At 48.0% G+C, this 26,711-nt stretch overlaps 1 protein-coding gene across 2 annotated transcripts in view; it reads left to right on the top strand.

Moving 5' to 3' along the window:
* The window catches only part of MDGA1 (MAM domain containing glycosylphosphatidylinositol anchor 1), a 157,345-nt gene that overhangs the window by 61,395 nt on the left and 69,239 nt on the right, over positions 1–26,711 (top strand). For both annotated transcript variants that reach the window (XR_005107025.1, XM_037405792.1), the window contains exons 6-8: positions 4,705–4,974; positions 5,377–5,706; positions 8,947–9,240. Coding sequence is in view for 1 of the 2 variants with exons in the window: in XM_037405792.1 (XP_037261689.1) it covers positions 4,705–4,974; positions 5,377–5,706; positions 8,947–9,240 (894 nt within the window). In the remaining variant the exon portion in view is untranslated. The remainder of the gene's footprint in view (positions 1–4,704; positions 4,975–5,376; positions 5,707–8,946; positions 9,241–26,711) is intronic.

Here is a 26,711-nt window from a genome sequence, read left to right as displayed (position 1 = left end):
ACTGGCAGTGCTTGGGTGCACCTCCAGTTGTGAGCAGAATCAGTCTGGTGCCTCTTGCTTGACCTGCAGTAACTGACTGATGACTGAGTATCATGTACCAAGTACTTGCAAGAACCCGACTGCAACCCGTCCATTAAAACCAAACCAAACTGGACCCACAAAAAAAACCACCCACAAAGCCCCCACATGTGTTGAATATTTTCAAATAATAAGTAAATGTCAGGAAATCGCTTCCAGCCCTGGGGTACTCCATGATCAGAAAGAAAGGCATTGTAGTTGTTTGAATTATTCACCTCTCTAATGTAACACAATGCAGTTTGCATCCCTTGTGTCATCTTTGTGCAGTGGAAACAGAACTCTTTTGATGTCGCCAACTGTTGATGGGATATTGTTGATACTGTATAAATTACGTTTATTGATCTGACTTGAGCCCAAGGTGCTGAACAATAGTTGCATCATTTCATGTAGAAAGAAGAAAAATAATGAGCTTAAGAAAACGAACTAAGTAGCTAATGTCATAAAAAAATATTCTTGATGTAGTAAGATCTCTGAATGTGTCTGGAGCTGCTCATACAACTGCCTGAATTTCCCTCAGGATGAGACTGTAGTGAATGCTGGGATATTCCCTTTAAAAACTTATCTTGTGCTCGAGATGAAGAAAGGGATCTCATACAGATCTTCTACCTTTGAAAACTTAGAAAATCAAATTTCTCATCATGTGCACTCCCCCCTGCCAGCCCAAGCATTGGGAAACTACCCTTCATTTCAGTTCAGCCCCTTTACTGAGTGAACGGGGGAAATGTATTTTCAGGTTGTAGCCAGATCAAAAGCCGGCGATATGGCTGAATTTATACCAACTTCATCAGTACTTACCTAAGCTCTGAACCGGGGCCATGTAGCACCTACATCTAGTTCTTTTTTTCCTGTTGTTTAGTTGTAGATGCATTTTTATACATAGTTACGATGGAGCCTGACACTACAAGCTCAAAGGCGTCATGGAAAATGCATTCCTAGAAAATTGTATTAAAAGCTGGTGGTGAAAATGAAACTGGCATTGGGGTGTGAGCAGGGGTTGTGTTAAATAACCCAAGTATATTTATCAGGAAATATATTATCTGGCTTACTTACTCTGTAGGTAGTATTGTGCATAGATGAGAAAATATTTAAAGAAAAATCTTTCATTCTCTCCTGTTTTGCATAGGTCTTTTCTCTCCCTCTTGTGTTTTAGCAGCCTCTGTAGCCTTGGCTGTGCCCGGAATCCTGAGCAGCTTTGCTTGGGATGCCTTTGCCTTTGCAACTGAGGAGGACCCAAAGGGCACCGAGGTGCATGGAAATCAATCTCTTAAATATTTATAGACCCAGATACTACAGACCTTGAGGGCAATTAGTGGGTCAGGTCATGTCAGGCCAAGGGAATCTTCTTTTCCACCTTAGTTTGCCGTTCCTCAGCTGGCTGACTTTGGCTCCTCTGGCAGCGGCCTTTGAGCAGCCCGCAGTCTCCAGCAAGATGTGCTTCTCCCAAGCTCTGTGTCAGCAGCTTGGCACATGCAGCAGGGGATGGGGCACATGCAGCAGGGGATGGGTTCTTGGTCTACAACCTTGATGGGAAAGAGGTTTCCTCTGCTGCTCCTCTGTCCTGCTGTGGCTCTGGAGCAGGAGGTTGGGTCTGCAGAGCCACAGGACCAGCTCAGCACCGGGCTGCCGTCACTTGCTCCAGCAGGGTCAGACCAACGTTTTCCCCTTCCTCAATTTCTGCAAAATTAAGCAGCCCAGCTGGTTAATTCTCCTGCAGTTTTACTGCAGCAAATTGGACTTCAAAGGGAATTGAAAGCGACTCTTTGTTTTTAATGGTCCCCTTGCTGCTCAGCAGACTCCGCCAGCAGGTTTCCTGAGCCAAGAACAAAAGGAATTGCCACAGGTTACAAATAAATGAGATTCATCTCCTGCATAGCAATGTCTGCAGACTGTTAACCTCTGTCTGCTGACAGGAGTGGGAGTGGGAGCCCGTGCAGGCGCCCACGGCCAGGCTCCCTTTTGGGGCAGGTCACAGGGCTCGCTGCCTGGAACTGTGCGGGTGGCAGCTTTGCAGTTGCCCTCCCTCCCTCTTGCATGCACACACAACCTGTGCTGAGGCAGTGCTGGCACCGGCATGTCACTTTTTTCCCGTGTTGCCTTGCCCAGAACTGGGTAAGATGATTGTTGGTCTGATACGTGCACATCGAGCACTGCAAGAGCCCTAAATCTTAACCAGAGCTTGCAGGACCTCTGGTTTGTGCTCCCCAACCCTGACATCATCTCTCTGGCCATAGACTGGTTTCAGCCTTTCTCTGGCTCTGACAGGGATGGATGGAGATTGCCAGGCAAGATGCTGCATTTGTCAGTTTGTCTGTGCCCTGTGAACCTGAGACCAGTTCAATGTCAGAGGGCAGCAACAGCTATTTGGTGTTAGCTACACTCAGCTGACAGCCTGTTAGTGTCAGGAATGTGACCTGCCTGACCATAGTGAGTCAAGCTATTGCATTCTTGGTCTTCCTAGCATCTTGTGAAACCGACTGGAGCTTGGAGAGGATGTACAAATCCTTCCTTTGCTCATTAGTGCACATTAACCCTTGCATACTGTTTCCAAAACTCCAGCAAAGAGACCTGTGAAAGGCTCTTAGTGCAGGCTGTGGCCTCCTGAAAGTCAAGGACTCCAACCACTGGCCTCAAAATGGCCCGTGCAGGTGGCAGAGGAGCCACCTTCTTCCTTAGGCACAGCTGGCCACCCCTGGCACAAACAGCATGCACCGTGGCCAGGGAGAGACGTTTAATTCACTGCACCAGAGCAATATCCTAGCATGGCAGTAGCTGCGCTGCTAAATTATGGTGCTGGTGCGGCGGAGAGAGCAGTCCTCCTTGCCTTGTTTGTATGGGCTGTAATTCAGAGATCCAACACAAATCCAGCACAGCTCATTAACGCAGGGTCCAGGGAGAGAAGAGGCAGAAATAATGATGCTGTTAAATCAGGCTTCATGAATATGGAACAATGTCTTATTTTGCATTATTATGGCTGTTACTTAAAACATACTCCCCGCCTTTGTGCTGGCGACTGCTACTTTCTCGGCTCTGTGTGGATGGAGCCGGTGATGGTGCTGACAGGGGCTTTAAAAGGCTTTTCCTGGGGTGAAACAGACAATATAAAAAGGAAGGTTTTTTGATTAGTTCCTGGAGGGGGGATGTAGTGAGAAGGGTGCAGAAATAAACCAAAACCAGGTACTAGAGTATTCAAAGGAGAGGTTCTCTAGACATTTTGAATTGGTCTCCGTTCAGTTGTGCATGAAAGACAACCCCTGTGACCTGGTCTGTAGCCCTCAGGTCTGTAGAAAAGTGTATTTGACACTTGTGGAGGTTAAGAGTGAGTGCAGAGCTACTCTTCGTGGACTGTTACAGTGCAAACAGGTCCTGGTCCTCTGTGTCAGGCTTTGAGCTGCAAGGGCCAGCTGCCTGGCAAAGGCTTTGCCTCTCAAAGATGTCTAGTTGGGTGTGAGACATGGAGAAGCGTATCATGGGATAGATGAGGTCCATTTTTCATGGTGGAACTCCCCAAAACTCCTTCTTGGGATGACAACTCTGTACAGGAGGAGTGGTTTAATCCTAACTGTCCCTAAACACAAGCAGTTGTTGCGTTCTAGCAGGATCCTCTGAGCCTGTCCTTTCTCCTCCGGCTCTCCACCAGGGTGGAGCTCTAGTGGTCAAGCAGAAGGAGCAGGCTGTGACTGGGCATGCACCTGGTGCTCTTCCCTTGGGACTGAGAGAACCATCCAGAACACTTGACATCCCAGTGAGCTTCCCAGCATGCTTTGAATCAGGTCCTGAGATGCTAGGCTTCATCCACGGCTGCAACTTCCCATGCTTTGTGACAGTGAATCTCCTGTTCTCCTGTCTGGGTTGGTTTTTTCTTTTCCTTTTTCTTTCTCAGGGCTCAGTGCATTGTGCTGTTCCTGTCCAAGGCATAAGCAGATTAACTGTGATTGGTACAATAGTGTTGCAGCAAGGGAGATACAGGTGCTCTAGTAGAAGCTACCAGTTGAGAATTTTCTCCAGTGCTGCTTCTGCAGGGCCTGCCTAGAGTCAGGGGAGTTAAGTACGGGGAGAACAGAAGGCGATGTGGTGTCTGCAGAGGAGTGGGCTGGATGCATGCAGGTAGGTAATGCAGAGCTGCAGTGGCTTTCCATTGCCCTTCTGCCTTGCTGCAGTTGTTTGCGTCAGGAGTCAAGAAGCCTCTAGTTTCAGGTTTTCCACTGCCAGATTTTCTCTGGTTGCTGCTTCTGCCTGTGGAAGGGGGGTTCATCAGGCTTTTCTTTTAACCTGAGTCTTAAGCCCTAGAGAACCTGCACTGAACACTGCTAAAATATCACACCTAGCTTGTTTCCCAAGCCCAAGCACTAGTGGTGGAGTGTTTTAGGCATGACCTCTGTTCTGGGGCAGTGTGAGGTCCTGCCTGCAGTGTTTCCTAACCATAACAGAGCAGAGTGCTCAAACTCAGACATGGTAATGCTTTAGGTTCACGGAAACCTTGTATTTGTAATGAACTCACAGATCACTCCAGCTCTCCCTGCTCAAACCAGCTGTCTTCAAGAACAGACCTTAGAAAGTCTGAAGGTGTACACAGGCAAGTTGATGGGTCTTTTTCAAGCTCAGAAGTGTCCCTCTGTACTCTTCCAGCTCCACCTGCTCTGAAGCTGTCTGTCAATGAGACGCTGGTGGTCAACCCCGGTGACAACATCACTATGCAGTGCTCTCTGACAGGCGGTGACCCACAGCCAGAGTTGGTTTGGTCTCATTCTCCTGGCCCAATGCCTCCCAACAGCCTTGTGCAAGGAGGCAACCTCACCATCTGGAGGATCCGTGTAGAGGACTCAGGCTACTACAATTGCACGGCCATCAACAATGTGGGGAACCCAGCAAAGAAGACAGTGAACCTGCTGGTGCGGTGTAAGTTGCTCTTTTTCTTGGAGCATGGGTTTTCAGGGTGGAGGGGCTAGATTTGCATTTCTCCTGGCTGCTGTTGTGCAGCTGAGGGTGAATGTGATACTTAGCAGTGATTAGTATTCTGGAGAAGTGCCTATGCAAGCTTCTGTGCTCCCAGACCAACTGCTGTGCTAGCACCGCTTGCAGCCTCATCCCAGGCTATAGTACTGTCCTGGACTGGAAAATGATCCCAGGCTGCTACCTGTGAGGCCCTGGGGATATTTTGCAGTAATGTAACTGGGGGAGGTCTTCAGATAGATTTTGCATGGAGATGTTGCCTTCCTGAGGAGCAAAGAGTTGTTGTCCTGTCCCATGCAAGACACTTTGCTCCGTCCCTAACCAGTTTTGCACTTGTGTTCATTCCAGCCATGAAGAATGCCACGTTCCAAATCACCCCTGACGTGATCAAAGAGAGTGAGACCATCCAGTTAGGGCAGGACTTGAAGCTCTCATGCCATGTAGATGCTGTCCCCCAGGAGAAGGTTGTCTATTCCTGGTACAAGAACGGGAAACCAGCCAGGTTCTCAGACCGGTTGCTCATCACCCGGAATGACCCTGAGCTTCCACCTGTGACCTGCAGCTTGGAGATTATTGACCTGAGATTCAGTGACTACGGCACTTACCTGTGCGTGGCTACCTTCCAGGGAGCACCCATTCCTGACCTCAGTGTGGAGGTGAACATCTCCTCAGAGACAGGTGAGCCTCTCTGTGGCAGCTGGCGACCACACAGGAGTGGTTGGCATCACTAACTGTCCCCCACCCTCATGCCTCTGACTTTTTTGAGGGACCTCACCTGAGTGTCTTGAATCTCAATGGGGAAGAGACTCACACCCTCAGGCAAGTGTTTGGGTGAGACTGGAGACGAGTGATAGTTACAGCTTCTCTGCCAGATGTGTTATGCACCAAGCAGATTTTCCTTCATGTTTTTTCCCTATGAAAAGTTCAGAGTGCAGTCCAGTCAAAGCTACAGGGACAGGTTTAGAGTGTGTTTTTTCAGAGAAGCCTCCAAATTGTGAAGGAAGAAAGAGGGAGCGGTTATTTCACCAAATTTCAAACATCCCTTTGCTTAGAAAAGAGTAAAAGAGAAAGCAGGCTGCTCTTTTCTCTCTTTGGCATTGTTTATGAGGAATGTTCCTTTTTTCAGAGCTGTGGCCGGGAGATTGGTATCATCTGTCAGAGCAAATCCTGCGAAGAGCTTTAATGTTTACCAGATTGCAACTGCAATCTGTCTTGAGCACTCTCTTGGAGTCAAAGTGTTTTAAATGCCTCCCCTCTTTAAAATCAGGGTCAAAGCTTCACCCCATGGCTTGGTGAGGACAGGACTAATCCATAAGAGTGTTTGTCAGTCACCTTATGGACTGAAATACAGGGTCTCAGGGCTGCCTTTCTGTTTCTGGGGAAGTGCTGTATCCAGCTCTGCTCTTCATTACATCGATGTAGTCTTGCTGCCTTTCCAGGACCTTGAGGGTACAGCACAAAGCAGTATTGGGCTGGTAATCTGGTGAGGACTCCTGGGGGGAGCCAGCTGCCCACAGATTTTGTCCTCAGCCTTCACAGAAAGTTTCTTCTCAGTCCTTGGTTGTGCTGGATCCACTGGCCAGGCTGGTCCCAGTCTGGATTCTGGATGTTGCTCACTTCAGCCCCCCAGCAGAAAGTGCTGCACCTGCTTTTAATTCTTTTTGAAGCCCCTGTCTCCCAGCAGAAAGTGCTCATTAGCAGCCTGGAGATCAAGCCCTGACCATGCTATGGTCCCACTAAACACTGAAGAGTGGCTTCTCTTCTGCTTGCAGTCCCGGAAAGCAGTGCCCCCTCTGTGCCAGCAGACACCAACCCTGTTGTAGCAGCAGGGAAGAAAACTGGGGGAACCCTCTGGTCCTGGTGCAAACACAGCTCTCTTGACGTTGTGTGGCTGCTGCCAGCAGGAGCAATCTTCTTTGCCCAAGATCACTAGATGGCAGAGTACAATTGTGTTTAAGACTGCAAGGGCAGGAGGCTGCAAAGGGTGGGAAGACCCTGGATGATCCCACCAAAGGGCTGGGCAGTGTCTTGTTGGTGCAGGTGTTGGCCTAAGCACCAGCGGGTTGCTGCCTTAAAGGAGCTGTCTGTGGTGGCAGGCTGCCCCATGTTCTGGCCTGTCCAGTGGAGAGCAAGCCCACATGCTCACGTGGGTGCTGCTGATGGGGAGGGGCAGGGGGGCAGCCTGGGGCATTTTGAAGCTTCTCTTTGGCAGCCTGGGCCAGCAGGACCGCTTTGTGACTCAGGGACTGAAAACAGCCATTCCTGGTGGAGCAGCTCTCCATGCAGCAGCCGAGGCTGTCCAGTGTGTAGCAACTCTCATGAAAAGCAATGAGCCACCTCCAACATTTGGTTCCCACATAAAAACCCAGTGGGATTTCCCCAGATCACAGAATCAGAGCAGGAGGGCAAGCCGCAGTGGCTCCATGTTTCCCCACTGAGCTAAACTTGAGCTCGCTAAGGTGGCTGCCTCCACTGAGAAGCTCTGAGGAGATAGCTTTAATTAAAAAAAATAATCTTCAAATGCAATTTACAGCTTTTCCCCATGGAGAAAATTGCCTCTTGCCAGGTAAGCAGCTGCCAGTTGAGCACCAAGAGTGCTGTCGTCCCTTCGCACTGTGTGGGGCAGGGTGTGATGAGATTCCCCAGCCCACAGGAGACCTGCAAATTGAAAATGTGGCCTCCCTGTTGCATAGGGAGGTCACTGCAGGGGGAGATTAGGCTGGAGCCATCCTAAATTTGCTCCTAAAGCAGCTGTGGTCTGTAACATGTTACAATTACTGTAGCACACTCCCCTTTGCTGGAGTTCAATTGAGCTAACATTGGTTGGACCAGCTTGTTACAGCCTCTGTAGGTCTAAACTTTGATACAAATGGAAACCAAGTACAGGGACCTTGCAGTTATGGAAGTGTCAATCCCTACTGTCAGGAGGAAGGGTTGAAAAAGAAGCTTTCAGGAAATTATTGTGGCCATATTTACCTCAGTTGAACTGTTAACACTGAAGCCTAATACAAATAAAATGTTAGTATTACATAGGTTTTAGCACAAATATCCCCTTCCTTGGTTCTTGGTGGAGTTGGGGATGTGAACAACAAATCTCTTCCCACCAGCACGTCTGCACCCTTTAACTATTGTCACCGAGTTTCTTTTGAGCAATGTTTATCAGCAAAATTCTGTTCGTCAGCTGGTAGCTGGATATTTCTTGAGTGTTACTATGCCTCCAGCTCTAGCCCCAGCGTGGCAGCAGTTCTGCTGGGTGAGCTCTTCCCACCCTGGCAGGAATACCAGAAGTGATCTTTGCTGGGACCCATCTCTCACTCAAGTGAGCCAGAGATAACCAGTGCACTGTGAATCTCAAATGTAAAGTAAGCAGAGACGCTTAACACAGCTGGCTTCTTGCTGTGGTTTATGAGCAAACAGGGATCCTGGACATCTGATAAGGCTGGAGATGCAATCTGCAGGCACTAATCCTGTAAGTCTTCGTTTTGGTCTGACCTGGATAAGGGGGCTGGATACCTTGGTAGATATGACTTCTCTTTCTTGGCCAAAAGGCTGCAGTTCCACTTGAGAAATTCACTGACCAGAAATAGAGAAATGGATCAAAGAGGCTTTTGCCTTTGTGTTCCTCATTGTTAGCCCTGCTGCTGGGCAGCAATTTGCAACCAGAGGCTGAGAGCTAGGGGAAAGTTCCCAGCACAGCTGACGCTTGCCATCAGTATTGAGATATATTGTTGGAGAAGCTGTGACCTACCTGTAGGATAACTTACATGGGCAGTATGTTCCTATAGGGGTTGCAGTGTGTCAAGTGGAAACCTTCAGAGTTCAGGGCTGTTGGTGTGACTCAAACACAAGCATCTCAAGAACGTTCCTTGTTCGCTGGAAAGTTGGTGTAAAACAATTTACTTCTTGTCTCCTTTTTAGTGCCACCAACCATCAGTGTCCCTAAGGGTCAGTCTACCATCACCGTCCGGGAGGGCTCCAGGGCTGAGCTGCAGTGCGAGGTTCGAGGGAAGCCCAAGCCACCTATCATCTGGTCCCGGGTAGATAAAGAAACTCCCATGCCTTCAGGGACAATGACGATGGAGACGTATGATGGGAAGCTGCGCCTGGAGAGTGTGAGCCGAGAAATGAGTGGGACCTATAAGTGTCAGACAGCCAGGTACAATGGCTTTAACATCAGACCTCGGGAAGCCCTGGTGCAGCTCAACGTGCAGTGTGAGTATAACTGTGCAGTACTGGGCTGCCTGTCTGAATGCCTGTGTACTCAAAAGCTTGTGGGCTAAGCAGGGTTGACACACTCAGTGCTGCTTTCAGGCAGGGTTGACCTTTCTTACTGGGCTGAGCAGACACATCTCTTTTGAGGGACCTTTGAACAGTTTATATTTAATTGGTCTGGCTACACAAGGCTAAAGGCTGGATAACGCATGGCCAGCACGTTGCAAGTGGAAGGGAGAGGTGTTGTGTGTGTTTGTGTACAACACTTTGCATTTCCCTGTCAGTGGGTGAGTGCAGAGCAGCAGCTGTACCAGGTGTGTGTTTGTGTGCATTATACATACATTTCAGGGTATGTTAGTAAGTTTGTAAAGTCAAGCACTCAAAGGTGGTAAATGAATGTTGATTAGACCATTTCCACCCCACAATCCTTTCTTCAATTTAGTTGCCCCAACTGTCATTTCTGGATGTGCCTGAATCGTTTTGCCTGAAAAGCAGTGCTAGGCAGACCCTAACAGGGACTGCATACTCCCAAATAGTTTCCATGCAACAAAGCTGTAATGGAAAGCTAATTCTTAGCATGTGGTGTATGGACTGACTTCAGCGATGGGTGGTGCTCCCAGCCCTGCTTGAAGGGTGCCACCTCTGCACAAAGGTGAACGTAGAAGGAGGGGTGCTGCTGATGTCCACGTCGGGTGACTGTTTCCATCCTTTCCCTGCAGTGGTTTTTCCCTTCAGAGAAGTGAGTGCCTGCTCAGCCCCTGTGCTGTTGAGGGGTGTTTTGACATGTGGGGTCTGTGCTCTCACCTTGAAGACTTTGAGTCAGACAGGGGGAAGGCAGCTGGGTAAAACACCTTGGTCTGGAAGGAGCTGTGACTGCAGGAGTAACCCTCCCTGCAGACCTCATCCCATTGGGTTAGTGCGATTGCTGAGCTCTTGCAGAGTCCTCTGAGCAGTGTGGATCTGGCAGGTGCGGGATGGGTAGGGAGCAGGTTAATTTGCACCTGGGTGCATTGGGCTGTGACTGACAAGCCTCCACATACAGCGCAGCAGTGCTTGTTAGACATGCTGCCCCATTCCTCCCGAGCTTGCTCCCCAGGGAAGAAAAGTGAGACCAGAGCAAATAACCCGGCTGAAGCCAACCAGAACACTGCTCACAGATGTGAGTGCTGGGAGCACAGCAGTAACAGAGACATGCAAAGTGCTGCAGGCTCTTTATATATTCAAAGATGCCCTTTTAAAGTCATCTCTGTCCATTCAGGAGCATGGTGGGAATTAAATTACAGGATGGGAACAGGGAAATGTGTGCAGGTTTCCATGCAGGTAAGTATGTGTGGAGAAGCTTCCCTTGAGCAGGTGTTGTGGTTTAACCCCAGCTGGCAGCTCAGCCCTACGCAGCTACTTGCTCACCGCCCCCCGGTGGGATGGGGGAGAGAAATGGAAGAATAAAAGTGAGAAAACTCGTGGGTTGAGATAAAGACAGTTTAGTAAGTAAAGGAAAAGCCACACACGCAGGCAAAGCAAACGGAGGAATTCATTCACCAGTTCCCGTCGCAGGCAGGTGTTCGGCCATCCCCAGGAAAGCCGGGCTCCATCACCCGTAATGGTTACTTGGGAAGATAAATGCCATAACTCCAAACATCCCCCCTTCCTTCTTCTTCCCCCAGCTTTACATGCTGAGCATGACGCCACATGGTATGTAGTGTCCCTCTGGCCAGTTGGGGTCAACTGTCCTGCCTGCGTCCCCCCCAGCTTCTTGTGCACTCCCAGCCTGCTCGCTGGTGGAGCAGTGTGAGGAGCGGAACAGCCCCTGACGCTGTGTAAGCCCTGATCAGCAGTAGCGAACACACCTCTGTATTATCAACACTGTTTTCAGCACAAATACAAAACATAGCCCATGCTAGCTACTATGAAGAAAATTAACTCTATCCCAGCCAGAATCAGGACAGCGAGGTGGAAAGGTGTGTCTTGGTTCCAGCTGTTTTGGAAGGCAGGCTGGGTCAGGCGTATGGGACATGGCAGGGACAGTGACTCTTGATCACCCCAAGAACGGATGGGAGATGCAGCAAAATGTCAGTCTGGAGCAAAGAACCATCAGACCTGCTGGTGGTCCCCAGTGTTGTGATGGTGTTTGAAAGCTGTGTGGTCCTCGCTGACCCTCATCGCCCCTGCAGAGGGAGCATCAGTGCCGAGGCAGGGATGGATGCAGGCTTACTGGGTGGTCTGGAGGGGGATCACAGCCCTGAACCTTGGGCTGGAGAGGGAGGACATGACTCCCCACACAAGACAGGTGGTGGGTACAAGCCAGAGTCTGTTCTGGGGTAGAGCCTTTGATGTGACCACCAAGAAGGCAAAGATGTGATGAACATCTGTGTAAAGAGCAACTCAACATACTCTTCCTATAGTTCTTCCCAAGGCCAAACAATGTTTTAGCGTGATCTTGCCCAAGTAATGGTGGCATTGTCCATGTGGCAGCCCACCCAAATGGCCCTCTTCCCTTTTCCATCAGTTCTGTGTACCCGTAGCTGGAGCTGGGTGTGTACTGGGTATTTGTACACCTGAGCTGCCTCCTGCCTGGGAACTATGGAGGGACCTTGCAGTGGCGCTGCCTGTTCTGTGTCTGAGCAAGCAGCTTTGGCCTCAGGGCTGACAATTTACTCCTTCCATCAGCATGAAAAACAAACTACGAACCAAGAAAGTAGGGCAAGAATTGCCCTTGTGCCCTTTATAGGCTCCCCCCTTTCCCCCACACAAAAAAAAAAACCTGTCAAACAACACAGTCTCTGTTTATCCCTCTCCGCCTTGTTCATGCAGCTGGAAGGAGGTGGGTGCTGCAGCAAGGGCCACTGTGGTTAATTGAAACGCTGCTCTCCAGTGTGGGTAGCTCATTAGTCTGGTGGCTTGCTCTGGAATTCTCATCTTGTTGGAAACAGGGATCGTGTGGCTCCTGCAGCCTCTGTGATGAGCACTTCCCCCGCCTCCCCCAGCCCACGCATCCCACCGGAGAGCTGCTTACGTGGGGTGTGCACGTGTGTGTGTGTGTGTGCGCGCACACAAAGGCATGCCTGGTCATGTGTCAGGTGCGAGCTCCTTTTGAACTGGCTCACTCAAGGGAAGAGCAAATTCTGGGTGATAATGTGGTTGTTTCTCTGATTTGCTCCAAAGCTAAAGTTGCAAAATCAATACAGCAGATCTGATTAGATGTCAGAACCTGTTTCTGTGTTTCTCTTTTCTTTTTCTCCCCTCACCCTCATGCATGTAGTGCTCTACTGTAACAAACTAGCCCAGAAATAGCTTTGCCAACAGCACTGCAACAGTGGAAAAAGAGTAAGAAGACAAAATAAACAAGTCAGCTGTCAAAAAAAAAAAAAAAAAAAGTGGTCGTCTTATGATTTTTTTGTATTTTGCAAGCAGAGAAAGTTTCTCTCCTTTTATCTTATGAACTGTAATTGTCTATCATCAGCTCTCTTGACAGGCTGGATGGTCTCTTCCCTGGACTTCTTGGTCTGAACTGTAGAGCTTTGGAAGATTAATAAGTTCATGAAAGTGCTTGCAGCCTTATAGCTTTGTGGTTGGGATGAAGAAATGTTGCACGCTGGCTAGAGCAAGAGATTGAGCTTGTCAGAACTCCTGGGAATCTGGCTGCCACTTGGAGTGGCAGTGTCTTGTCATCTTTTCCCGTATCTTCAAAACAGGAATAAAACTGACCCATCTCTTCAAGGATTTGTGGGGCATAATAAACATAGCACTTTGAAATCTTGAAAAAAAAATAGCAGTGGAAGGGCAGAGTGCTGTTGTTAATAATATCAGTGCTATTGCTGATGCTGTTGTCAAGGCTTTTTTCAGGACCAGGTATTCGCTCAAGAAAATCTTAGCAGAAAAATGAATCCTCTGCAGAGGTGGGTTTAAAATCAGGACTGGATCTCCCTGAGTAGATGAGAAAGCGTAAGGCTGTAAGACACACTCGGCTTGAAAATGTGCAGCACTCTTGAGTTTTGGAACACAAAGTGTCATTTGAGGCAATGTGTATGAAAGGAGGAAAGAAAGTGTGTATGTGTGGATCACTAAAAAAGATCCTACCCAGATACAAATTTAGCAAATACATAACAAGAAATTGCAAAAAAAATATATTAGCCATGTATCCTAAAAGCCTGGTCAAAATATTATTTCCATGAATTACAAAGATTGGTAGTGACTCTAAACTCTAGCTGTTGCTAGAACTGGCCTTTGAGATTACTGTCGTATCAGGGTGAATATTACATTTGCTCCGTTATAGCCTCCTATAACAGTGTGGTGTAAATTACAATCCTAGTACATTATCCTGCTCGACTGATATCATGTCAGCTCTGATGTTCTGTCAGTCCTGAACGGCATGTCATAAACTACTGCACAGCTCAGCCAAATTCCAGCTCAGCCCTGTGCTCCTCATCACACCTGATCCCTGATAAACTTACTCCAGTATTTTCCCACAAACAGGGATATCCTCCCTCACAGCACTCACTACTTGCTGTTTCAGGCCTTTGCTCAATCACCTGAATGGGTTCTCCCTCTGGATAGCCACCAAGGCCTGGTAGGAGAGCACCCCTCTCTTTTGTTGAGAGATGTTTGTTAGTTCTCCCAGTTCTGATGATTGGATAAGCAGACATTTGCTGGTGCCATTTTTGTCTTTGGCAGAAGTTTTGGTCTCTGTAAGTGCCCAGAGAAAGAAGGGAAGAAGGAAGAGGAGGTATTTACGTAGGGTTGACCTTGTTTTGGGCAGTCAAGCCTGAAAGATGATCCCGTTTCTCATCTTTGGTTCACACAGCAGGTGAGATCTTGGCAGGAAAAAAAAAATAGAAAAGGAATCAACCTGATTATCTCCTTTCCTGGAGTAACACGGCCTGTGAATTTGGCCCCTTCTGGATCCAGAATAATAGTCCACAATCATCTGAGATTTATCTCCAAAGGATTACATTTATTGCCCTTAGGAAGAGTTTTGCCACATTAAGCGGCAGGTGGATTATTGTGCTTTATCTTCAAAACATAGTGAATATTATGTGTAATCAGGAAAGTAGACTGATGTTCTCTTTGGAGGGGCAGTTTTCATGGTTAACAGGACTTCAGGAACCATTGCATCGTCGTAGACATAGGCATTGCCATAGGGTTGGTGACCAGCAAGTCTGGCTCTGCCCTAACCTGGAAGGCAGCCAGAACGTGTCCTGCTGGGGCATCTGTTGCCCTTGTCACTTAAACTAATATTCAGGTGGGCACAGATACGTTTTCCTATTCAAGCTCACACACTGGCAAATGTTATTCCTGGTCACACACTGTTGACTCATTCCTCTTTAAAATCCTGCTGAACCTATTGGCAATGCTGTACATCAGGCGGGCAATAGTCAGCATCAATTTCCCCTGTTATCTGTGTAGCAAACAGAAGAGCAGGGAGGAGAGGAGTGGGCGATACTGTAAATAAGTAAGAAGCATTGCTGAATCCACGCAACTGGAAATGGAAATGCATTAAACTGTTTCGATCAACTGTTGAAGCCATAGCTCAATGTCAGTGCTTTTTGCTGGTGCCCTGCCCGCTCTGAAACATAAGCTTGGATATTAACTGCTCCGTTAAAAACGCTCTTGAGACATGCTCTTGGCACGGCGATGTTTCTGCAGCGTGGCTAGGACTGGTCTTTTGTCTCCTGAGTGCTCCCTGAAGTTCCCCCTGCCTAAGTGAAGGGAGTCCAAGAGAAATGAGACTGTACGTGGCCAGAGCTGACCCATGTCTGTGACCGAGCTGGCTTGTCGGTCTTGCTGCTTGGCCATGTGAGTTGGAGTATGGAGCCATCTGCTAAGAATTTTAGGCTTGGCTGGTTTAATTTCTGAGTGTGTTTATTAATAGTGACTGTTTTACATTTTTTAAATTATTTTAATCAGTGAAGTCCATCCTGACACCCTCCTCCAAGGTGATGAGTGCAGTTCAGGAGCTAACATGGGGGCAGAAAGTGATTTTTCTATGCTTGCAGTGGCTGAGGCTTTCCTGCCCTTCCATTCATGCTTCAGTATTGCTGTTCTACACGGCACAGGTCTTGCTCCCAAGACAAGGAAACCTTGGGCTCTCCTACTAACCAGAGTTCTGGGATGTTCTGGTTCATTTTAGACTATCAGAGGCACAAGAATGAACTGATGTTCTGGGGGAGGTGTGTCTGTATTCAAAGCCACGGGAAAACTGTGCCTTCTGCAAGTTCAGTGTTTGCAAACCTGAAGACCTTCATTAGTGAAAAGAAGAAAATCCTTTGCAGTCCTGGGCATGACCTCGAACCACAAGTCTGAACAAAGCCTGACCTGGTTGTTAGGTTCCACTTTGATGGGAAATCCTCCCAGATTATCCCCCAATTTATTGTACAAAGGTTTGTGTAACTAAGCTGAAAGTATACATGTTATTTCTCCGTTTCCATCGAGCCCTGCTGCACCCCGCGTTAAGAGCAGAGAGTTTTGTTCCTGATTGTCAGCGTACTTTCCACGTGCAGTATTGTGACTGGGATTAAGTTGCTTAGAGCTTGTGTTTGTGCACGTAGCCCTGTCCTCAGCGATGCGGCGTGAGGATTGCTCACTCCACTTCCCGGTGCCTGGGCTGCTAACAGCTAATTAGAGTTGTCAGTCTAAGGACAGGCTGAAGGAGGAATCGGTTTTACTCTGTCATGGCTGTAAACCCAAATGGCCACGGTTCACAGCACAGTAACAACAGAGGCTTAGCAAGCCTCAGATTTGTTTTAACAATTACCATCTATTGGTCCTGGGGCCTGGCAGATGAGGGCTGTGACTGCACTTACAGCAGTTTAAGGCTGGGTCTTACGATGGGGTTGTACTACCAAATGTAGCTGAAAAGAGGATGGCTTCTGTTTGTCTGGGACTTGTTGGCCCTACCTCTCTGCAAGCCTTGTGGCACAGAGGGGCCAGCTGGTTGGCTAAGAATGCTTAGCTAAAACCTTCTTTGTGACCACCCTTATGTTTGTGGAGCAACCCAGGACTCCCAGTGCTGATTTTTTTGCATTTGGTGTATGCAGCTTTGGAGGGAAAAGTCTTTTACATGGTAAAGCGGTTGCATGAATTTTGGCTGGCCTGAATTTCCCCCCTCAGTGTGTAGCAGTTAGGTCTGCAGGACCCTGGTCTCTTCTCTGCTTGCTGCCTGGTGGGGAAGGTTCCCATGCGCTGCCATTCACCGGGTCTCCCTTGTGCCCCAAGATCTTTTCTGATTTACCTCTTTGATTGAAATTGGTCTGGCAGAGCATGTCTGCAGGCTGCGGTGGCCAGGAGATACAGGAGACTGGAGACATAAAGCAAAAGGCCCAGCTTGCAGGGAGAGTTCACCAGAGCAGTGGAGGCTGGGGAGCAGATTTTGCAAAGCTGGCACGTTCTGTCTGTGGCACCATACGTCAGGTGCAAAGTACCAGCAGGGCTCCTCACTGACCCTGGCTAAGTGACCGTGAAAGAAGAGAGGATGATACCCAGATACGTGCACCAGGAATGTGGGAGCCCTCCCTAAAGAGGACACCTGCATCTGCTGCCTGAGATTGCAGCCTGTGCCTGCTCTACCGTTCAGCCTTTGTGCAGCTCATTGCTCATCTTTAAACACCTCTGTGGCGGTAATGATAGGCTGAGTAAAAGCTTGCGTGAGAGCTCCTTGCCTGGAGAGATGAATTTGTTTGCTTAGAAAAGAACTGGTCTAAATCAGCTAATCCATTTCTCAGATATTGTTAGGAGACACAAATACACTTTCCATAAGCTGCCATTATCCTGTTTTTTGGCCAGACTCTCCAGGAAGAGCAACTTAATTTTATCAAGAGAGAGAGATACATCCAAGCTCTACGGTTTTGTCAGGAAAGGAGAGAAAAGAGCTGTATAGACATGGTGGATGGCAGACAATCTTGGTCATCCCTCTGTGGACAATTGCTCACCTACTGTGGCCCTTTCACGGCTGAACACCACTTCTCATACTGTTCGCATTCAGACACTCCTTTTAATGTTTTCCTGCCGTGGCAGCTATTTTCCCTGTAGGACATAGCCAGGCGTCAGTACTGGCTCCGGACTTATTTAACTTATTTGTCAATAACCTGGATGGAGGAACAGAGGGTGCCCCCAGCAAGTTTGCAGATGATACCAAACTGGGAGGAGTGGCTGGTACGCCAGGAGGCTGTGCTACCATTCAGCAAGAGCTGGGCAGGGTGGAGAGCAGGGCAAAGAGGAACCTGATGAAGTTCAACAAAGGCAAGTGCAGGGTCCTGCACCTGGAGAGGAATCACCCCAGGCACCAGCACAGGCTGGGGCTGACCTGCTGGAAGGCAGCTCTGCGGAGAAGGACCTGGGAGCTCTGGTGGGCAGCAAGTTGCCCGTGGGCCAGCAGTGTGCCTGTGTGGCCACGAAGGGCAATGGAACCCTGGGGTGCGTTCGGAGGAGCATGGCCAGCAGGTCAAGGGAGGTGATCCTCCCCCTCTGCGCTGCTCCAGTGAGGCTGCATCTGGAGTGCTGTGTCCAGTACTGGGCTCCCCAGTTCAAGAGGGACAGGGAAATACTGGGGAGGGTCCACCAGAGGGCTATGAAGATGATGAGGGGACTGGAGCATCTCGCTGATGAGGGAAGGCTGGGAGAGCTGGGCCTGTTTAGCATGCAGAAGAGAAGGCTGAGAGGGGATCATATCAATGTCTACGAATATCTCAAGGGCAGGTGTCCAGAGGATGGGGCCAGGCTCTTCTCAGTGGTGCCCAGTGACAGGACAAGGGGCGACAGGCACAAACTGCAACACAAGATGTTCCTACTGAATATGAGGAAGAATTTCTCTACCTGGAGGGCGACAGAGCACGTGAAGAGGCTGCCGGAGAGGTTGTGGAGTCTCCTTCTCTGGAGATGTTCAAAACCTGCCTGGATGCAATTCTCTGCAACCTAATGTAGGTGAACCTGCTTTAGCAGGGGCGTTGGACTAGATCTCCAGAGCTCCCTTCCAACCCAACTAAATCTCCAGAAGTCCCTTCCAACAATCAGTTCTGTGATGACAGCTTGTTGGGATAAAAAACAACTCCAGAGTCCTCTCGCTTTGTGCCGGGCATCCTGCAAAGCTGTGCATATTTGTGTCTTGCCTGAGCGTGTCCTTGTCTTTAAGGCACAGGAGCACACTGCTGCTGAAGTACTGTCAGGCACTTTCCCAGTACTTCTCATCTTGCCATTCTGAAGAAACTGCTTTGGTTTTGTGTCCTGTTGTTGTTTGGGTTTAGGCTGTAGTAAACCACCTGTATCAAAGATCTCCGAACGGCAATACAGCCGGTGATACCTAGGCTGCACTGAGGCAGCCTGGCTGGAGGTAGACCTTGTCCTGGCTCCGCTTCTGTTTGCGTGGGGCTGTAACACGGGTTCCTCTCTAACACAGGGAGTACTTCTGCTGCGCGCTGCCTCCAGTCAGCAGGTCAGAGATGGTGAGCTTGGCATGGCAGCTGTTGCCAAGCTTTCTCTCCTGGTCTCTGCAGCACCAGTATGTGTCCAGGGAATGTGGAAACTGGGCCAAGGTAGAGAAAGGGCCATGGATCCTGGAGTGTGGTGGGATGTTCTCTGCCAGAGGTGATGGATGGGACTGGGATCTGAGTTTATCGGGAATACATTAGGGAGAGGAGAAGAGGGTATCTGCTTGTGTGGGTATGGTGTAGTGGCTATATTTCAAGAGAGAAGCTAGTGAAGAACTCTAGGGATGGGAGAGCTAAGAGGATGGGAAGGTTTGCGTATTTGTTCTAGCAAAAGAGAGAGCTGCAGCTGACACCTCAGCAAAGAAGATCTGGGAAGGCATGTACTATATGTGGTAACACTGGCATCAGGAGACATGGGGCAAGGAAGGTAGGTGGAGTGAGTTAGAAAACTGCTGTCAGTTCTCGTATTTTAAGGCTGATGTCACAGGACAGGAAAGGAGGGAATGCCCTGTCCCTATCAAATTCTGCCTCTCGGTGACCAGGACCTGAGCACGTTGAGTTCCCAGCTCTGACATGGCACAGACCAGAGCTCGCTAGGGGAACCAGGAAGACACCAAGCAGGCAAAAAAGCAATTCATTTTCTCATGACAACTCTCAGGCTCTGCACAAGAGCCTGAGGCACAGAGAAGTGAAAACAGCTGTCCACACCTGCAGGGGAGCATAGCACATCAGACCTGACACAGGACCTGTGCCAGGGGAGCAGAGACTTTTTTCTCCATCCTCCTTCCCAGAGAGATCTTTGTGGTGCCACGGCATTGTACCTGTGCCTTTTGCTTTTCTCCCGTGATTTTTGGGCCATAAACCATGTCAAGGAGCACCTATGAGGAGTGCAGGAGCAGGTTCCCATGCTGTTCCTCACCACTCCTGCACCCTGGCACTAGGTCAGAGCTTCTCTACATCCCAGCAGGTCTTCCTGCTGCCAGTTATTGCCTGGGAAACTGTACTGGGAGGCTGAGGGCTCAGTTTGTAGGAAGGGCATAGGGGCTTTTTGGAGCATTCTGTGGAGAAATGACTGTTCAGTTTCTAGTTTTCTCTGAGAAAGAAACTTTGTTCTTGGAAGCCAGGAACCAGTGTTTTCTCGATGAGCAGAGATCACATTTCCAGCACGCACTCCTCTCACCCTATTTCACTTCATATAGTTCCTGATTTCCATTCCTCTTTGCCTCTCTGTCACAAACACAAATAAGCATGTGTGTGCACACACTCCTACCTTGTCCCAGCTTTTGCTTCTGATTCTAATTTAATTGGCCTCCAGGACTTGAGGTAAAACAGTTGGGTTTCTTTTATGAACCCGGCGATGAACCGACCAAACCATCATTGGCCCCAGGAATTGACAGATGTGCTTAAATTTTCTAGCTGTGTGCAGACCTGTTGCATTTTGTATGATTTTGGAGTCCTTGTTTCTAGGGTCGTGGTGATCACAGGAAACCATGGAAATTTTTCATTAGTGTTGACTGGGAGGAAGCTGACTTCTGAGACTGTTTGCTTATTTGCCAAGCTGCAAGGGGATGAATGGGAGGTAGAAGAGACTGAAAATCACTCCATTTCTGTGAAGAAGCATCTGGGATAAATCCCTGCTGGTTAAAGAAAGAATGGCAACTGAGGGCCATTGCAGCCAACCCTTTGTAGGCCTTTGATCTGTCGTGGCCTGCTCTCACATCTGATGAAATGAGTGCTATATATCTCATCTGTTGCAAATACGCTACAACTCTGGGCCCAGCTGAGCCAAGCATTTGATGGGAGGTGGTGGCTGGAGTGCCAAAGCTAACGGGGTTCCTGACTGTGGCTGTGATTGAGGTCACGAGAACAATAAATAACGATAGCTTTGGGGTTTTTTTCCTTACGAAGTGTTGATTGCAAAGAGATATTTTGCTGTCCTAATCATAAACTAGAATACAGTAGCTAATAACAACTTAATGCACTATAGGTCGGCTTAATAGTGCTGGATCTGCTGGTATTTTCTGAGCAGTTCATAGCTTATGCATAATACAGGCCCTTTAGCCAGCGTCCTGGTGTGCTGTAAAATGGGGAACTGGGGCTTGAGGAGAAGGGAGCAGCCCTCCATCTAAGGTGGTTTGCTGCAAAGAGCATAATGGGTCTAAAGGGATGAGAAGATGGTGGCAGTTGGCTGTGTAAGAGGAAAACGGAGCAACACAAAATGGGTTTTTGTGGTTTGGGGATTTTTCTCTTCCCCTTGGGCTGCTTGTAATGAGGCCTTGCAAAAAGCCAAGTTGATGCATGTAAATAGGCAAGTTTTCATTCTGATTAGCTTTCTAGGAACCAATGTACATGTATAAATGAAAAGATGCTAATGGAACTACATACAGGCTTTAAAGAGAGGAGGAAAGACAGATTCTGTAATGGTTTGGGTGTTTGTTTTTTTTTTTTTTAAATAACATTTGGAGAAGCTTTAGTGCTCCAATCCACCTACCCAAAATGCTGGGACTCCATCTTCATCATCATTATGAGAAAGAAAATGCTCTTTGAATCTCCTTCTAACCATTCTGTGCTGTTTGTCTAGACAGGAGAGTTAGTTACATGCCAAGCTTAGTCTCTTTCATTACTGGAGCTGAGGAACAAGGTGCGTTTATCTTTGCGGATGTAAACTTGGATTATTTGTACATTTTCAGTGCAGCGTCCACTCCCAGACTGAAGTAACAGAGAATTCAGTGTGTGTCTCAGCACTTTTTTATGCTCATGGTTCAGTTGTCATGACTTAATCTAAGCCTGTCTCATTTCAGTTTCCAACTACAAGCTCTGTTTATGCCTTCATCTTCTCACATAAAGAGCTATTTGTTATCAGTGGTCTCTTCCATGTGTAATCTCAGACACCAGAACAAGTAATCTCTTAGCCTTTTTTCAGTATGCAATCCAGAAAGTCTCTTTAGCCGTTCACCGCAAGGCATGTTTTCCAGCCCTTGATTCATTTTTATAGCCCTCTTCTTGGGTTTTTTTCAAGATCGTTCTGGCAGTGTGGTTGCCTGTGTTAAAGGGATTTTAAAAAATGATCGCACCGATGCGGGTGCAGAGGTGATGCCCATCTCACAATATGTTTAGTAAGCTTTGGCTTAATCATCCAAGGATTTGGACATCTTTGAACTACAGAATTAAGCTGAAAGCTGATGTTCACTGGGTTACATAGACTCAGGCTCCTCTTGGAGTCCTGGTCTCTTCCTTAACAAGACTGATACATGCTTTCCTCAAGAGTTTTCTTTCCAGACCTTTACATTATGAAATTTAAAGGTACCTTCCAACCCAAACTATTCAATGACTATCCAAGATAAATTGAATGTAGTTACTATAAGCCCATTCCATCAAGCAAACCAAGTTGTCCCGTGTGAGGTATCTCTCTAGTATGTTATTTACTGCTGCATATTTTGTGTCCTCTACAAATGTTGGTATCTGAAGGCACTTAAGGATTGTATCGTAAGTTATTGGGCATTTCAGCTCTGCCTTTGTGCTGGAGGGAAAGAAGCAAAACACAAGCCACATCCCAGAGCTGTGTCAAAGTCTGTGTCCAGTCACCCCAGCTGCAAATGCACGTGAGGTCATTCAAACACCACAGGTGGTTATGTGTGGTGTTGGCTACACAGCCTGAATGGGGGGCCATTAAAACTGATAGGGTTTAGCCGTGCCAACTTGCTGGAGAGATCTTTGACCTTGATGAAGGGGTGAGGTAGCAACAGTTTTAAGAGGTCATATGGGATCTTACTAGAGAGGTCTACTAGAGAAGGCTTCCCTCTCACTAGAGAGATCTCAGTGGTGCTTGCACCCATTTAAAATTTCTTTTTGAACTCTTTCGGTTAATGTGTTTTTAATCTGCTTAATGTGGGCTGCATTTGAATAGTATTACATCTTCAGTTAGTCTGTCGTGTGGAAGCAAGCCAGGATCTTTCCAGTGCCTGAGGATGTTATGACAAGATAGTTACTTTTCTTGTTGCTTTCTCAAACACTACCCAGTTTGTCTGCCAAGGACCCATAAAACTATATTAATCATCATTCATTTTTTAACTTGTAAAGTTACATCCGACATTCATCTTCCATGAGTTTTTTTTCTGGAATCAGTGAGGAATAAAGAGGTTTATTGCTGTTTGTTCTGAGGTCTCATCTACTTACGTTGACCCGATTGATTTGTGTTTGTATTCCCATAGGCAATACATGCATGGAAGCTACAGAATAATTTAATCTTCTCTGTTGTTTGCTATCGCAAACTTCCCCTCAAAAGCCTGGCTAGGTGAAGTTTTCCCCCATCGTTTCCTACTTTCTATGGCATTTTTAAGATTTTTATGATCTGTTTTTAGTCTGTTATTCTGCCATTTTTGCACTGATGAATTCAGATCAGGGTACACAAATCCAGCTGGAGTCTTACAAACAGGACATGGAGAAGCCTGTCTTTCCATCATCTCTGGTTTTTATCACAGATTTAGCCAGAGATGTTCCCAGATTTAAGTCCACGCAGGTTCCTTCCAGAGCTGTACACAGAATTGTATCTTCTTTCTGCCCACCACAGTGGGATGGCTCAGCAAACATCGCTGAAATTTGTTTAAAATGTCCTTTTCACTTGGGGTGTCGGATTCTGGGAGGTGTTACTATCCATCATGAAGAGACTGGAAGGAGCAGGATGCCATGTTACAGTGTGTGCTGCCACAACCCCTCGGGCTGATAATTATTGATGGATTGACTCAGGCCAGGATCCAGTTTCAGATCTTGATGCAGTGGGTGAGAATGAGGAAGGTAATGGCCTTACTTTTGGGTCTCAGAAGAGTTGGGAATGTGAACAATGGAAATTTTATGGAATCAGCTTCAGGCATTTATCTGTTGGACCAAAATCCAGGCATCAGAAGAAATGGAGTATGTGATTCCCACTTGTCCTGCATATCGCCTTTGGTGCAGTCTGAGTCCTCGTCAGTCAACATGAGAAAGCATCTGCATGAGGTCGGCATGTGCGCATGTTACAGGGATGCCGCTCCTCTGAATGGTTCCTGCAGTGCTGGCCCGATTTGAGGTCAGCCACGGAAGCAGCCTGGAAAATCGAATGTCAGAGCAGATTTATCCAGTGAGCGGGGCTGTTAATAAATTTCCCTCTCCTGGTTGAAGTCCAGAGGAGATGGGACAGAGCTGATAGCCAAATGGGGAGGTCGAGGGAGCAGGCTGCTGTCCTTGAATGATTGCCAGTTCTGCCACTGGCCTCCTTCCTGCACCCTCTGCTGCAGAGGAGACCCTGAGCCCCAGAGAGCGATTTCTGGGAGCCCACACCACCTGCGGCTGTCAGAAGTGATGGTGCTGTTCCTAACACAGGGACAGAGAAGGCTGCAGGGCTGTGCCTGCCTCAGCCGCGGGGCTCCTCTGGAAACACGGTGGCGATGCAGAGGGAAGACATGAGGTTTCTAGTGGGGGAGCAAGTCCTCCACAGTTCACGTCCGTGCCCTTCTCTGAGACAGGTGTTATCACCCAAGCCTGAATAAATGGGACTGCCAAATCCTCTGCTGTCTCCGTAGGGGGTTGGCAGGTTTGGGAGTAAGGTGTAGGGGGATGAGTCTCTGCAACCAGCAACTCATTGAGGATACATTCATGAAAAGCTAGGACAGTTACTGATATGACAGATAAAGCATTTTTTTCATAATTAATAGATAGAGGAGGAGTTGGGCACAGGCACTTATGAAATTCACACATTTTAAATGCATGCAGGTAACAGTGTGAAGGATGGAGGGGGAAGACAGGACTTTCAGATGGCAGAGTCGGTGGCTATTTGGCAGCTGGTTTTTTGGAGCCCATCACTATTCTGAAAGACCTCAGCCATTTCATCTGATGGACCGCCTGAACCTATCGTCATTTTTCCATCCTTCGCCCATGATTGATTTGATCTACCTTGATTCATCTGAAGATGATGATGACAGTGATGAAGAGGTAACCATCCAGAGAGTGACAGCAAAAATGCTTACAGTAAAAAATGTTCTTGCCTCTCCTTTCTCTGTTATATATACTGCTCCTGTGCTTTTAAATTGCATGCATTTCTGAAGTTCCTGTATGCACCACACCCCCCTTGTTACATTAATTCTTATGGGAAAAATTGCTTTGATATCTGTTGACCTCAGCTGCTTCATCTATGAGACTGAACGTTTGCCATAAATCTTTCAGTCTGAGCATCCTTTCAGCCTCTTTCTGAACAGTTACGTTTTCATTGTCGTCATCTTCCTCAGATGAATCAAGATCAATCATGGGTGAAGGATGGAAAAATGGGGTGATAATGACAGTTAGCAGAGCACGATATTAAACAATTGGCAGCAGAACTCCAAGACAGTGGATAGAGAAGTGATGGAGAACTGGGTGCTGCTCTGCACTGAGTTCTTCCTCTTTAGTCCAAATTCCTTGCTAGGCCTGAAGGAGAGGCTGAGGAAGAGCTTGGCTTGTATTGGGGAAGCCTGTCCTCTTCCCACTCTGTAGATAGGCGGAGGATCACTGTATTAACTCTTCCTGGTCTAGCTTTGCCACATGCATCCTTTTTGCTTACTAGTACAGACAAAGAATTCAAAGTAAACATATTTGGGAATGCTGGTTAATAATTGATTATCTTCATTGCCTTGGATGGCCTTCTTTCCCCTACCAGGCTCTTTCTGGCTTGGATCTCTCCCCTTTCCAGCTCTGATCACACCAACCCATCATTAAAGCAGGTCTGATTTTTTTAAACAGTATTTCTGCTTTTGGCTATGCTGCCTCTTGCTTTGCCTGCCTGTTTGGAAAGCAGCTGTGGAGGGATCATCTAGTGCTCCCAATTTAGCTTTCAAACTGAAAACAGAAGGTAAAGTAGTGCTGTAGCCCAGCTGTGAGCAGAAGGCTCTGACCACCTGTGGCCCTGACAAATCATTGCATTTCTAAAGCAGGGACTCTTCCCTATTTTGACAGGATTGCAGTTGTCGGAGACACTCTCTCCTGCAGCCTCCCTGCTCTTAACTTTCAGTTGTTTTGTTAAAAGGGTCTAAACATGTGGAGGCAGTTGAATTGCTCAGGCAGCTGGTGGTGGAATAGGAGGCTGTTGCTGTTGGATTGCTGGTTGGAGTCAGCGCTCGCCTCTGCCTGGTAGCTCCTCCGGTTGTGGGTGAGGTCCTGCGTAGGAGACTAGGGGAAGGAAACTCAGTTCCTTGTAGGTGACAGCTGCACACTCGGGACACAAGCCCTAGTGGTGGCACTAGCTGGATGCTGTCTGGAGTCCAAAGGTTTATCACTACATTTGCTATGGGGAAGGTGCAGGCTGGTGTCTGTTTTCCTTCCCAGAGTAGCTCCATTGTGGCATGCAGCAACGTAAACACAGGAGGTGTCTCCTGTCCAAAAGCAGGACATGCTGCCCAAGTTTCAGATGCACGTTATAACTCAGTTCACTGATAAACTCATCAAACAAGGCACTGAGAGTGCCTGGAGAGGTTCGTACAGAGGGGTGGCACTGGCCACTTCTGTGCAGGTGTCACACAAGCATTTCCTTCGGTTTGCATTCATCCCGCCTAGCAGAGATGTGAGGGCTGGGATCACCTGAGGCTCCCCGTGCAGGCACAGGATGGAGGGAGGTGATGTCAGCTAGGGATTCCTACCATCTGAATTGTCCTCTAGAGATGTCTGTCTCACTCAGTGGTTTTGGAGGGAGCCGACATTCCTAACTTGGGCTCCTCAGTGAAGAGCCTGAAGTTAGATGGGATAAATTTGGGCTATAAAGTCCTGTTCCAGCTAGCTCCAGGTTTTCTCAAACCTGGGGGGGGGGGTGATCAGTCCTTTCTCAGTTGTTCCAAATCCTTCTCAGGAGTGTGGAGAACCTATCTTAGGATGACAAACACACAGATGCATTGTTTTCCCTCCATTTTTCCATCTTTACACTGTGGCTGGAAGTGAGGGAATGCGTTCTGCTGTGATGGGCCAAGCGGCTCTGTTTCTGCTCACAAGGTTGCAGTTGGTACCTGTTGATCTCTGCCCCATTATAGGCTGAGGTGCCCTACTTGTCTCTGC

Source organism: Falco rusticolus, chromosome 12, assembly GCF_015220075.1.
Source record: "Falco rusticolus isolate bFalRus1 chromosome 12, bFalRus1.pri, whole genome shotgun sequence".
Classification (NCBI taxonomy): Eukaryota; Metazoa; Chordata; class Aves; order Falconiformes; family Falconidae; genus Falco; species Falco rusticolus.
The sequence above is the reverse complement of the archived record's forward strand: the minus strand, read 5'-3'. Positions and strand labels throughout refer to the sequence as shown.